The sequence below is a fragment of the Myotis lucifugus genome, unplaced genomic scaffold, assembly GCF_000147115.1.
Source record: "Myotis lucifugus unplaced genomic scaffold, Myoluc2.0 scaffold_383, whole genome shotgun sequence".
NCBI lineage: Eukaryota > Metazoa > Chordata > Mammalia > Chiroptera > Vespertilionidae > Myotis > Myotis lucifugus.
The window spans coordinates 310,772-323,507 of NW_005871431.1; the positions used below are offsets into that span (position 1 = coordinate 310,772).

The 12,736-nt window shown below is 57.7% G+C and overlaps 1 protein-coding gene across 3 annotated transcripts; it reads left to right on the top strand.

Moving 5' to 3' along the window:
- Positions 1–6,639: 6,639 nt before the first annotated feature.
- CIRBP (cold inducible RNA binding protein) lies at positions 6,640–11,541 on the top strand. Of its 3 annotated transcripts, none has more exons than XM_023743272.1 (8): positions 6,640–6,772; positions 7,753–7,932; positions 8,017–8,123; positions 8,216–8,354; positions 8,453–8,534; positions 8,648–8,718; positions 11,081–11,212; positions 11,388–11,541. In XM_023743272.1, the coding sequence occupies exons 2-7, from the start codon at positions 7,830–7,832 to the stop codon at positions 11,083–11,085; spliced, it is 507 nt and encodes a 168-aa protein (XP_023599040.1). In that variant the 5' UTR covers positions 6,640–6,772; positions 7,753–7,829; the 3' UTR covers positions 11,086–11,212; positions 11,388–11,541. The 3 variants fall into 3 exon arrangements, with proteins under 3 accessions (XP_023599040.1, XP_023599041.1, XP_023599039.1); XM_023743273.1 differs by having other exon boundaries at positions 11,391–11,541; XM_023743271.1 differs by lacking the exons at positions 11,081–11,212; positions 11,388–11,541 and adding an exon at positions 9,098–9,877 and having other exon boundaries at positions 6,641–6,772.
- The last annotated feature ends 1,195 nt before the right edge of the window (positions 11,542–12,736 follow it).

Here is a 12,736-nt window from a genome sequence, read left to right on the forward strand (position 1 = left end):
CGCCTCCTCCCCCATCAACGAAAAAGATGAATGGGAAGAGCGCGTGCCCCGGAAACCACAGGGATGGAAACGTGGTTTCCAGGGCAACGCGCCTTGGCACGGCTCTGACGTCACCGTACAGCGGGCGCCCCGCCCGCCCCCTACCGCGCGTCGGCGGCCCAGGCCCCGCCTGCCACGGTGACGCCTCCTCGGTGGGTGCGCGTTGGGCCTCGCACACACCAACAGGGGGGCGGGGCTGCCTTCCCGAGGCAGCACTGAGTCCCGGCCGGGCCGAGTGCGCCAGTGCGGCGCGGAGGCGTTAGGCCCCCTCTGGCCGCAGTTTTGACGCCGGCGGATATCTTTTGACGGAAGAGGAGGCGGGTCCGGGGGCGCCGCCCGTGCCCCGCCCCCCCCACCCCCCTGCATCGGCGCGCTCGAGTGCGCCCCTTCTTCTACGCCCAGGTATTGCCTGCTGGCCCCTCCCCAACGTCCCCGTGTGCGTGACCCCAGGCTGGAGGAGTACGTACTGCAGTCCCCAAGCTGGGGAAGCCTCGGAGACCCAACGGGAAGAGGACACTTGGAATGAGGCTTTGCCCATGGAATAGGAGTTTGCCAAATAGAGGAAGAGGCGACGGGTACCCCAGGCGTGTGCAAAGACCAGGAGACATAAAAGCAGGAATCAGGTGAAGGGAGCAGAAGCCAGAACATCCAGGATGGTCAGTGGCTGGACGCTGGGCCTGGGCTTAGGGGAGAGGCCTGAGAAGGGACAGATGGGGCTGGAGCCTCCTCTGAAGGGGCCTCTTGTTCAGAGAGATGATTGCAAAAGGGCTGCAGGGAGTTGGGAGACTGGAGGAAGGTGCCCCTATGAGCTCCTGGCACCTGGCCAGCCTCCAGGCAGAGATTGTTGAGGACCCGAGAGGGAGAGGTTAGGGTGGCAGGAAGTTCATGTCGCTGCCTGGGTGTGGCTCAGATTAGTTCTGTGACCAGAAGTCACTCAGAGAAGTCAACAGTCAGTGTGAACAGGGTGGGCTTTGCCAGTTGGGGAGGATGTGAGCCAAACCATTGGTCCAAGGCAAAGAGCTTAAGACTGAGATGAGGGTCAAGGATGGTGGTGTTGACTGGCTGGTGTGGACACCAAGGTGTGGAACCTGAGTGCAGGTGGTGGCTCACAAGTTGGCCGTGCTCCTGGGGTGATGAGGCCACTGTGGGTGGTCAGGAGAAGGTCACTGGGGTCATGGCTTTCTACTTGAGGCCAGAGTCCTCTGGGGGTGGCCAAATGGGTCACGGTGGCTAGCTGCATGGTGGTGTTGAAATGCCAAAGGCCAGAGTCAGTCCTGGGTCGCTTGGGGGAGACATTAGGGAGCCAGGCCCCTGGCCGGGAGCCTTCTGGTGAGATGGGAGTGAGTGGTATGCCACCAGGGACAGCTGCACCCCAAGCACTGGGCAAGTGCCCCGGGGCACAGCCACCCCCAGCGGACCTAGTGGAATCCGCCCTTCTCTCCAGGCTCATTGGGAATGGGAGTTACCAAGCCAAGGGTGCTGGGGCCCAACCCAGGAGTCTTGACTCCAGTCCCACCCACGGCTGCCCAACCCTGGGAAGGCAGAGGACCAGTGGCCTCTGGTGTAATTCTAACCAGGTGAGCAGCCCGCCTGTGGGTGGGGGCAGGGCCACTGTCACCTGGGGCCCTGCTTCCCAACTGCCCTACCCTGATCCTGTGTCCTTGGCCAACTGCCTCATGTCTGCCCCTAGTCTCTATCCTTCTCTGCCTACCTCTCCTCCTTCTGTCCAGTTCTCTTTCTCTGTCTTCATCCCCTTTCTTTTTGCCCTGCTCAGTCTCTCAGCCTGTCTTTGTTCTTATATGGGTCTCCTTCTATTTTCATCTCGTCTCTGTCCCACCAGCCCCTCCACTACTTCCGCCCCATCTCTGGAAGCCCCCTCCTCATGCTTGGCACATTCTGGCCTCCACCCCCACCTCAGTGCCCCTCCCTGGAGCCAGCTACTGCTGCCTTAGGTGCCCAGGACCAAGGGAGTAGGTTTGGACCAAGGTTACAGGTCTGGGAGCAGATAGGGGTGGGGAGGGTATCCCCTAACCCTTCTGGAATGTGGGCAGGGCCAGTCCCAGGAAGTGGCAGGGAAAGGCAGCCCCCACAGGCTGGCCCCAACTGCATTCCCACACACACACTCCCCAGATGCTCCCCACAGGCCTCCTGGAGAAACAACAACATCTCAGACTCCCACACAGAGCCCCTCACAGCCCCAGATAGACTAATCCACCTTCTTGCTGGACACTCACACGTAGCACCCTTCTTCACAGTTCATCAGCACCCTGCTCTGCAAACTAGCAAGCCTAATACACAACACCCCCCCACACACACCCCCAAACCAGCTCCAACCCACACTTTGGTTCCACCACAACCTCAGTCAACTGTGTGACCCTCAAATCAAACTGCACCTCAACTCTTAGCTTGGACAAGATCTCCCTTAAGAAAAGTACAAAATTGGAAGTCACACTGGCAGCTGGCACCCAGATCCTGGAAGAGTTGCTCACCCAAGGCAGTGTCCTCCCCAGACACACCCAGCACTCAGCTACAGACGCACCCACACAGGCCCAACTGGAGCCTCGCCAGGTGATTCTGGTGGGGACAGGTGCAGGGGGGTGTGGGCACATGTGTGGGCTGGCTGCCGCACAGCTCTTCCCTGAATCCCTGCAGCTGTCAGGGGAGGGGGCACTCTACCTTTGTGTCACTCCAGTGCTGCCATGGAGATGCCATAAGCCCCTTGTGCCTGCATGGAGCCTGTGTGTGGGTAATGACATCTTGTGTGTGGGGCCAAGGTCAAGTGGACAGGGCATCCCTGGGGATTAGCTCCTTCTGATACAGGTCCTCTGCCTGAATGCATGCTTTTGGTGTGTGCTTGCTCATCACTGCCTTTACCATCCTGCTTGTGCCTCAGTTTCCCTCAGCAGAAGGGACCACCATCCAGGTCTCTGGAGCATCATGAAATGGGGAAAGAGCAAACATGTGTGTGACAGAAGAGTCAGGCTTGTGGCTCCCACAGGCCTTCTACCCAGGTGCAGGTGGGGGCGAATATACAAGATCTGTGTCTCCTTGAATCCCTTGGGGTCCCATTCTGCAGCCCATCACAGGGTGCATGCAGTTTGTGGGGACTGGGGTCACGGCCTGGCATTTACACTCTGGGATGGGGGCCTGCGCAGGTGCAGAAGAATCAGCCTCCGCAGTCCTGGGCGGTGAGTCACAGGCAGCTCTCCCAGGTGTCCCCCTGCCCTGTGCATCTCCCTCCACGTGGAATACCCCGTCCTAGAAAACAGGAGAGAAACTGAGCCCAGCTGGAGACAGCTAAATCTCTTGTGTTCACAGTTGGCAGCCACCTGGAGCCTGCTAGGATCAGAAGCCCCCACCTCGTCCTGCAGGTCTGAACTGGGTGGAGAGCAGTTTAACTCTTCCTCCTCCTGGCCCTGGCCTCCTGTGTCTCTCCTCTGCCCAAAGAGACCCTGGCCGCTGCTGATGCACAGCTTGTGTGCCCATCCCAGGGACATAACTCATGCTACCAGCTATGGACACATATGCTTTGTGAGCCCCAGCCCATGAGAGTCATGTATACCCAGCCCTGTCTCTGGCTTTCCCACATCCACATCCGTATTGCACACAACCCTCCTCCCCCGTGATCTTTCACATGGGGTGTGCCATGCAAGCATGTTTTCATATGTGATCACACACACCTCCACGTGTTTGCACACATGAGTTCCATGCACACACAGCCATCCCGTGTGCACACGCGCATAGCCCCATTTTCGTGTCCACACAAGCGTCCCCTGAAATCCTTGTTTCTCTGTTTCTGTACCCACGAGTCCACTGCCCACGGGCACACATGTGCACCACACCTGGCAACTCCCGCACACATTCAGTCTCCGCTTCCGCCACCCTGGCTCTGGACCCCACGGACTTGGGCCAGGACCATCCCGCTTCTGCGCCCCCGCTCGGCAGCCGCCAGGTGCACCGACCGGCCCCCGCCTGGCAGGCTAGGAGGGGGCGGTTATTACGCGGTACCCGGCTCTTCCAAATACAAGCGTCTTTCATCCCAGCCACTCCGGTCCTGGCCCCAGACCCTCAATAGAGCCTTCCGCCTGTTCATTAGCTTGGGTGGGGGTAGGACCCGGCAACCCGCGGGTGGGGCACTGCGGAGAGGGCGGAGGGGGCGGAGGGGGCGGCGCGAGAGCTCAGCGGCCACACCCCCGTCTCCTTGGCGACGCCGGGGAGGAGCGTGGAGAACCCAGCCCGGGGACCAAAGTTGGGTGATTCAGGAGGCCGGCGCCCCCTCCACGGTTGCCCTCTGGGGAGGGGCTATTTGTGAATGAGCCGACCGGGTCCTCCCGGCCTAATCCTCCATCCCCGCCAGGCAGGCGGCGAGCACCGCGCGTTCCCGGCCACAAATAGCAGCCTCGCCCCCGCCCGCGGCTATTTTGAGCCACCTCCTCCCCGGCCACACACCCCTCCTGGCTCGGGCTGAGGCGTGGGGCGAGACGGGACCCTCTCCCACGCTGAAACACGAGGCGGGCAGCCAGACTGCGTGGCGGGACCCGGGTCAAGGTGACAGCTAGGCCGCAGCGCCCCCTAGTGTCCGCGGGGTGAGCGTGACGCAAAGGCTGCAGCCCCCTGAGAGCACCCCACGGAAGACACACTGTTCTGATTACGCACCGAGTCACAGGAACAAGCAGACACAGGTTACCACAGAAACAGGTACGGAGACAGGTTACACACCTGTGACGCAAGTACACAATTCCCACACAATGCCCGGTGCACCTAGTGACCGGTATCCGCAGGTGTGCAGCCCCTAAACGCTTAATAATGGTGTGCTGGTGGAATGAATGAATGAACAGGACACTTCAAAAACCAGGGCAACTCTGAACCACAGAAAGTGGGACAAAGCGGAAGGGGGAGGAGCAGAGGGTGATCAGGGCACAGTGGTCCTGGGAACCCCTGGTCTGAGCCGGGACAAGGAAACGTCCAACCTGACTTTTCTGGGGAAGCAGATCAGAAAGGGTGAGCAGGAATTGCTCCCGGGCTAGGGAACCCTGGCCTCAGATTCCCCACAGGCGGCCAGCAGGAAAAGGAGCTGAGTGCTGTTATCTTTCTTTGCTCCTTTTAATAACCACCTTGCATAAGTGGCTGACACAGCAGTAGGCTGCTGCTGACTGGGAGTAATGTAGAGGGGATGTGGCGTGGGGGGACAAGCTGCAGAGGGGACCACGATGAGTCATGAACTGGTACCTGGGAGAGAGGTTCCCAAGACTGTGTATCACAGGAGACAGTGTCTGTGCCCAGGCAGGTCCCTGCTGCATCAGCTAGACCCACCTGAGAGGTCTAGAGTGGGACTGGAACTAGGATCTTTGGTCTGGCAGGCAAGGTTCTGCACTAACTTCCTCTGCCCCGAGGGGCTTTCCAAGGTGTAAGGATCTCTGTAAAGATGGTTCTCCTGATAGCAGAGATCTTGGGACACCTTTAAAAGACAGGAAAAACGACACAGGAGGAGGAGCAGAGTGGCACCGGCGCCCCCATGGGTAGTGAGTGGGTTCTGGGTTTGCTGAGGCAGGGGTGCTGGAGCACCTGGTGGAGGGGAAGCCAGGGCTGAGCTGAACGTAGGTCTACAGTGAAGACTCCAGGACGGCCCAGTTGTGGGCTTGAGAGGCAAGGTGGGGGTCAGCCTGTGGTCGAGAGCTGGGATGCACAAAAGTATATGGCCAGGTGAGTATTGGGGTGTGGGTGAGGTGAAGCCAGGATTGGATGGGAGTTAGGTGTGGGTAGGGGTCGGGATTTGTAGACAAACTTGGTTGGGTAAAGTTGGGGTGCCCCAAAGTTGGGAAGTAGGAAGAATTGGAATGGTGGTGAATATTGGGGCCCATATAAATGAGCTTGTCTCAGTAGTGGGGTTTTGGTGGGGTTTGCAGCATATCACGTGAACTGGTGTATTCAGGAGCTTTGAGCCCTGGAACTGCGTGGGTGTTGGTTATGTGAACTGTTGTCAGGGTTCAGATGAAATTGGGTGTCAGAACTGGGCCTCAGGCCCTAACTGGTCTTGCTCAGTGGATAGAGCATCCGCCTGTGGACTGAAAGGTCCCAGGTTCGATTCCGGTCAAGGGCATATACCTTGGTTGCGGGCACATCCCCAGTAGGAGGTGTGCAGGAGGCAGCTGATCGATGTTTCTCTCCCATTGATGTTTCTAACTCTCTATTCCTTTCCCTTCCTCTCTGTAAAAATTCAATAAAATATATTTTAAAAAAAGAACTGGGCTTCGGTGTTTATGGGAACCTGAGTGAGGTCGGTATGTCCGCGATTCACGGCAACCATCAGCGTTCTCTGGGGCTCCAGCCTCTGGCAACTGCGGCTGGAGGGCCCTTTGTTCTAGACCCAGAGCGGGCCCGCGGAAGTGGGTCGACCCCGCCCCGCTGCCCGCCGGCCCCGCCCCCCGCTCGCAGGTGGCGGGGGACGCGGATGTACGCGTCCCCACCAATCACGTTGCCCGTCGCTAGCGCGCGGAAGGGGGCGTGGCCTAGGCGAGCCCAGCCCACAGCTCATGAATATGAGGTACGGCCGCTGCCTATGGGGCCTGGGATTGGCCAACGCGGAGTAGGGGGTGGCACCTGGGGGCGGAGCCAGGAGGCGGCGTACATAAGGCCGGGCGCCCGGTTACCCCCCTCACTCGCACGTTAGGAGGCTCTGGTCGTTTCGCACCGTCGTCTTCCTGCCTGCGTCAGGGACCTGCCCTACTCAGTGGTGAGGGTCCTGGCGGCACCGGCTCCGAGGGCCCCGGGCGGCGGGCGGCCTGGGGCCGGCCGGATGAGGCAGGGCGGCGGTGGCACGCCCCTGGGTAGGGGTGGTGCCTGGGCGGGCCCAGGGTGGAGTCCGCCCCGCCGGCGGCGAGGGGCAGCCGTAGACCGGGCCGAGCCGCAGCTTGAGGGCGTCCCCTTAGAGGCCTAGGCTCGCCCAAAGCGGGGCGCCACCGCAAAATGGCGGCTGCGAGCGCGAGGCTGCGCCCCGTGAAATGGCGGGAGCGCCGAGTGCCCGGATGGAGTGGCGCAGGGCGCGCGCAGGACGCATGCGTGCGGCCCGGGCGGACCTGGGGGCGGTCCAGGCTCCCGCTTCCCCGGTTTCCCATTGGATTTGCACTAGGGGAGTACAGCCTTCGTCCCCGTGTCCCACTCTCCTTTTGGCACCCCAAGTTGGGCTTCGAGTTGTGTGGTTCTAGAGACGTGGCAGAGGTTTTCCCAGTCTGGGAAGGGTCGGACCAAGTCAACACCGGCCCACTTGCCCCCTTCACGTTGGAGCCCCCCGCATCGGGACTATGCCCAGCTCCCTACAGAGGTCCAGTACCCGGCCACCCACAGGCGCCCTGTGGTGGACCAAGCACTTTGCCATCCCGCACCCCGATGGTCCTGTTAGGAGTTAGGCGTCTGTTTGTAAAGGGGAGAACCAAGGTGCACTCGATGGGTGACGAGGGAGGCAGATACCTGCCTGCCTTTAGTGCCCAGCCCTAAATATCTCCTGAGGGCATCACCTGGGGTCCACAGTGCTTCACTGAGGAGTATGCAAAACCGGGCCCGCTCTCAGGGAGACCTGAGTGGGGACGGGGCCCTGGGTGATGAAGGAATTAACAGCTTTTTAAAATTAAGTTCTGGGTGTGGGCTTGGGGTGATAAATGGCGGAAAGATAATTTTTCAATGTGTCCCCAACAAGCATATGTCATTTGTATAAAGTAAAATAGGAGGGAGGGGTGAGCGATGAAGCCCTGGAGGATCTCAGTGAGGATTTCAACGATTTGCCACAGGCCACCATGGCATCAGATGAAGGCAAGCTCTTCGTTGGAGGGTTGAGTTTTGACACCAATGAGCAGTCGCTGGAGCAGGTCTTCTCAAAATATGGACAGATTTCTGAAGGTGAGGCGGTGCTGGACTGGCAGCGGCTGATCAGGGCTGCTTTTGGGGAGGTTAAGTGCTGACTGCAGACTTCTCCCTCCACAGTGGTGGTCGTGAAAGACAGGGAGACCCAGCGGTCACGGGGCTTTGGGTTTGTCACCTTTGAGAACATCGACGATGCCAAAGATGCAATGATGGCCATGAATGGGAAGGTGAGGCGCAGCTGTCTGGGGGTGAAAGGGTTCAGGCTTTCGGGGCAGGGAGGCTCAGAGGTTGACCTGAGCCAACCTCTTGGTCTTCACAGTCTGTGGACGGGCGACAGATTCGAGTTGACCAGGCTGGCAAGTCATCTGATAACCGATCCCGTGGGTACCGAGGTGGCTCTGCTGGGGGCCGGGGCTTCTTCCGTGGGGGCCGAGGCCGGGGCCGTGGTTTCTCCAGAGGTGAGTGCCACTCTTGGGGCCTGAGGCCCTTGAGGACATGATGGGGGCACTGCTGGAAGGAGCTGGCACTCACTCGTCTTTCCTGTCCCTGTCTGTAGGAGGAGGGGACCGAGGCTATGGGGGGAGCCGGTTCGAGTCCAGAAGTGGAGGCTATGGGGGCTCCAGAGACTACTACAGCAGGTGAGGGCCTAGTCCTGCCTGGGCGTGTGGCAGGCTTGTGATGGGACGCTGGCACAGGGTTGGGGTGAGTACACTAAGCTGCCTTCCAGCACCCACATGTGTCCTTCCTACAGCCGGAGTCAGGGTGGTGGCTATGGTGACCGGAGCTCTGGAGGGTCCTATAGAGACAGCTACGACAGTTATGGTAAGTCACGCTCTGAGGGCCTGTGGTGGGAGCTCAGCAAGCCTCAGCACCCTCTATGAGCGACACTCAGACCTTGTCACTGTGCTTGCCCATAAGGGATGAGATTGCCCTCTCAGGTCTCCATGCCAGCAGCCATTTCTACAACAAAACATAAAAGCTAGACCAGACTGACCAAGAAGGAAAGGGAGACGAGGGGCCTGCCAAGCAGGCAGCATAACTGCATGTGCGGCCACCCGGCCCCGCCGCCCTTGGCTGTGGGGGGGGTTGGTTGCTCCCGAGGCTGCAGGGCCGAGCCCTCCAGATCTGGACCCGGGAGTGGAATGCTGCCTCTTGTTGCGTGCTTCAGTGCTTTTACACTGTACCTGCTTCTTGTTCTCAGCTACACACAACGAGTAAAAATCCTTCCTGCTCAAGATCGTCCTTCCAATGGCTGTATATTTAAAGATTTTGGGAGCTTCGCTGAATCGTTAATGTGTAGTGAACACACCTCCTTGTACCCACTTTTGTAGTCTAATCAGTTCTGATCTTGTCAAACACAGCCTGACTGCTTCTGACCCCCGAGATGGCTTCAATACTAGACTTTACTTTTTAAGGAAACACTGTCCGTTTTTAAGGGTTTTAAAAACGTTTTTGAAAAGCACTTCAGATTTTACTTTTTTCTTTTTACCATGAGCCATGAGTTTTTTAGAAAATCATCGGGGGTTGTGTGGGTTTTTTTGTTTTTGGTTGTGTTGTCTTTTTTACTTCTCTTTTTAGTGGGGTTGGCCTGTTGAAGTTGGGTCCTCCGATTCAAACCTCTTTGAGATTGGACGGACTCTGAGTCTGCTCTCTGTTGGAAGCTGAGGGAGCTGTGGCTTTTTTCCACCTTAATGTACCGTTTCTGAGTGTAGCATGGTAGGACCTGTCCCAGGTCCCAGGTGGCAGCAGAGGTGCCTTGCCACTTGGGCCCGGCCTGTACGGCCCATCTGCTGTGTATGACTTACAGTAGACTTGGAGATGTCCCCAAGAGGTTCTTGAAAATGTTTATTTATATTGTCCTTTTTTACTGGAAGACGTATGCATATCCCATTGATGTTGTATTTGAAGTGGTTAAGGAATTCTTGTACACAGTTTTTTTTTTTGGCTTTACGAAGCAGATTAAAAAACCATCTGAAATGAACCTCGCTCTGACAATTTCCCTTTCATTGCTCAACACACTCCTGCTGCGAGCTCTTGGCACTCAGAACTCAGCAGAGAGGGCAATTTGAGAAGCAGGTCTGCGAGTCCTGCCTGAGGCCCATGGAGAGCTAGACCAGGAAGGCAGAGTAAACTGACACTGGCGGGCCCCTGGTGACAGCCGACTGCCACCAGTCCTGGTTAGGTGAGCAGGTGGCTGACGGGAATGGGTAGGTTGGACGTCGAGGCAGCCCCTGGGAGGCTTCTGGCAGTGGCAGCCGGAGGGCTCAATGGGGCGGGCAGTGCAGCAATGACTGGACCCACGCGGGCACCTGACGTTGACCCGACTGCCTTAGCCTAGAAGCAGGCCAGAGAGCAGACAGCAGGCAGTGTCCCTGGGCGACCGCAGACTGACTGCTCATTAGCTAGCTCTGCTGTTGCTTCACAAGTTCTGAGAGTTCTCCGCTAGCCTATGGAAGCTGCAGCCCCTCGGAGGACAGAAGTGTTGTGCGCCCAACAGAAACCTCTGAGACGCAAGCTGCTCCCTTGGCTAGCTCATATGTGGAAATAGCCCTGTAATTCGAGGTAACTCCTTTTGCTCGTGTCCACATCCCTCCTCTTGTCAAGAGCTCATTTGAAAGTAAAATTATGTGCCTGGGGAATATTTTTATGACTGTTTTTTTGTTGTTGTTTTCCCATTTTCTTTCTTTTTTTTAAAAAAAAGTCAAGCTAGAATTAAAGTCAGACCCCGGCTGTTTAGCCCTTCCCTGCCTGCAGCCAGGCGAGCAGCCCAGGAAGTTTCACCTCACGAGTAGGTTCCATCTGTAAGCAGGATTAGAGAGCACTGAACATCCTGCCTTCGGATTTTTTGTTCATCAGTTGACAGTCTTTTCCAGACCTCCTTAACTCATATTCCTAACTATAGCTCTCTGATGTCTGTTGCCTCCATGAGTTTTTTTTCCTAGAGCCCACACCATTCTAAGCAGCTCCATCCCAAGTGGGTAGCTGGCTCTGCTTAGGGATGGAATGCTGCCTGGCCAAGGCTTAGGCTTGCTCTGGTCACACCAGCCCGTGACAGGGCCTCTGCCAGGATGGCCCAATGACTAGCTTAAGACCCTCCTAGGAGCTGTGGATGGTTTAGGGGGAGGTGGGAAGCAGCTATGAGAATGTCCAAAACCCTAGGGGTAACACTCCTTTGCTTTGGCAGGTTGAAGGGAAGCCAGTGCAACTTGGAAGGGTGGCCCAAGAACAGTGATGACCTGGGGTCCTGTCCCATGAGGGACTTCACCTCGGAGCAGGAACCAGATGCCCAGCCCCCTGCTCTCTCAGCTTGTCATCTGTAAGTGCTTTTCTGGGGGGTGACACATGGTCCTTTGGCCTTGACAATGCCTGGTCCTTGTGGGTTCTCTCTGGTTTCCTGTCCCACCTACAGCATGGGTGGGGGCAGCTTTCTGTGTGTGCCTCCTGCTGGAGCCAGCTTTAGTTCTCCCTTCACTCCTTCTTCATTTTTCCAGCAGGTGTTTTATTGGCAAGGTTGGAGTGCAGGGTTTCAAGTCACTCAGGAGGACCGGTGTGTGGCAGCCTGCACGTGGCCAGTCCTCACCTGCAACAGTGTGACAGAATGTGGAAGTCAGATTTGAATAAAGGACTGGTGTGTCTACCTAGAAATCTGAGTCTGGTTTGGGGTGCGACCGAGGAGGGTGGGTCCCTGAGCCTCAGGTGGAGGCTGGGTGGGAAGTGGGGCTCCTCTAGAGAAAGCCTCTTCTGGCCTTGTTCAGGGCACTAGCTGTACTCAAACCAAACAGACCAGCCAGTCACTTCATTGTCGTCTTGGTTGGTCTGGAGGCACACTCAGCCTAAGTGGAGGAGGTGGTGGTCCCTGTGCTCCCTCATCTGAGATGTGCACCTGTTTCTCTCAGGACCCTGGCAAAGGTTTTTTTGTTTTTTAAAGTACAGCTTTTTATTGATATTGGGGGTGGGGGGTGGGAGGTGACACATTGATTTGTTGTTCCACTTATGCATTCATTGTATGTCCCCTGACCCGGGATTGAACCCAAAACCTTGGCGTATAGGGACAATGCTCTAACCAACTGAGCTACCTAGCCAGGGCCCTGGCAAAGGTATTGGCACAGAATGAACTTAAACATCTTCATCTGTGCTTGCCCGTCGGGCCAAGCTTGCTTCCTGAGCTGGTGACTTCCTGCTCTGGTCTTGGGGGTGCAGAGAGTTGGGGTCGGGCCCTGATTCTGAGGCCTTGGGTCTGTGCGCTCAACTCATAACAGGGTGGGGAGGGTGGTGGCAGCATTGGGGGTCAATTCAGTGTGGTCAGGATGGCGGAGGTGCCCTTCACTACAGTTGAGGACAGGATGCCCAGACTAGAGCAGGCAGTCCTGCCCTTCAGGAGGGCCTATCCTGAAGTTGTAGAGCCGGGCTGGGGACCAGAACAGCAAGAGCCCCCAGAGCCCCAAGGGTACTGTGCTGAAGTTAGCATGGCCTTTCCCTAGTCTGACTCCGCTATGCAATTGGGAACCTTCTTGTGAGGGTGTTGGCTCCCTTGTGGCCTGTAGCCCACTCTCTGGTCACCCAGCTTTTCTGACTTGTCCCCTGAACTGGGCATTCCGGTTGGTTATAGCCATTGTGCTCTGGGCCAGAAGGAACTGAGTCTCAGGCATAGGGCGCCAGCCAAGCCCTAGGTTAGTGAACAGCTGGCCGGGTGCAGAGCCCTGTGGGACAGCTAGAGGTGAAGCGGGGTTAGCGTCTAAGGGGCGGGGCCTTCCGCCCCCTCCAGCGCCGAGCTCCGCCCCCGCGGGCCATTGGTTGGCACCGCCCCTTGCCGGGTGAGTGACGGAGGGCTTGCAGGGGC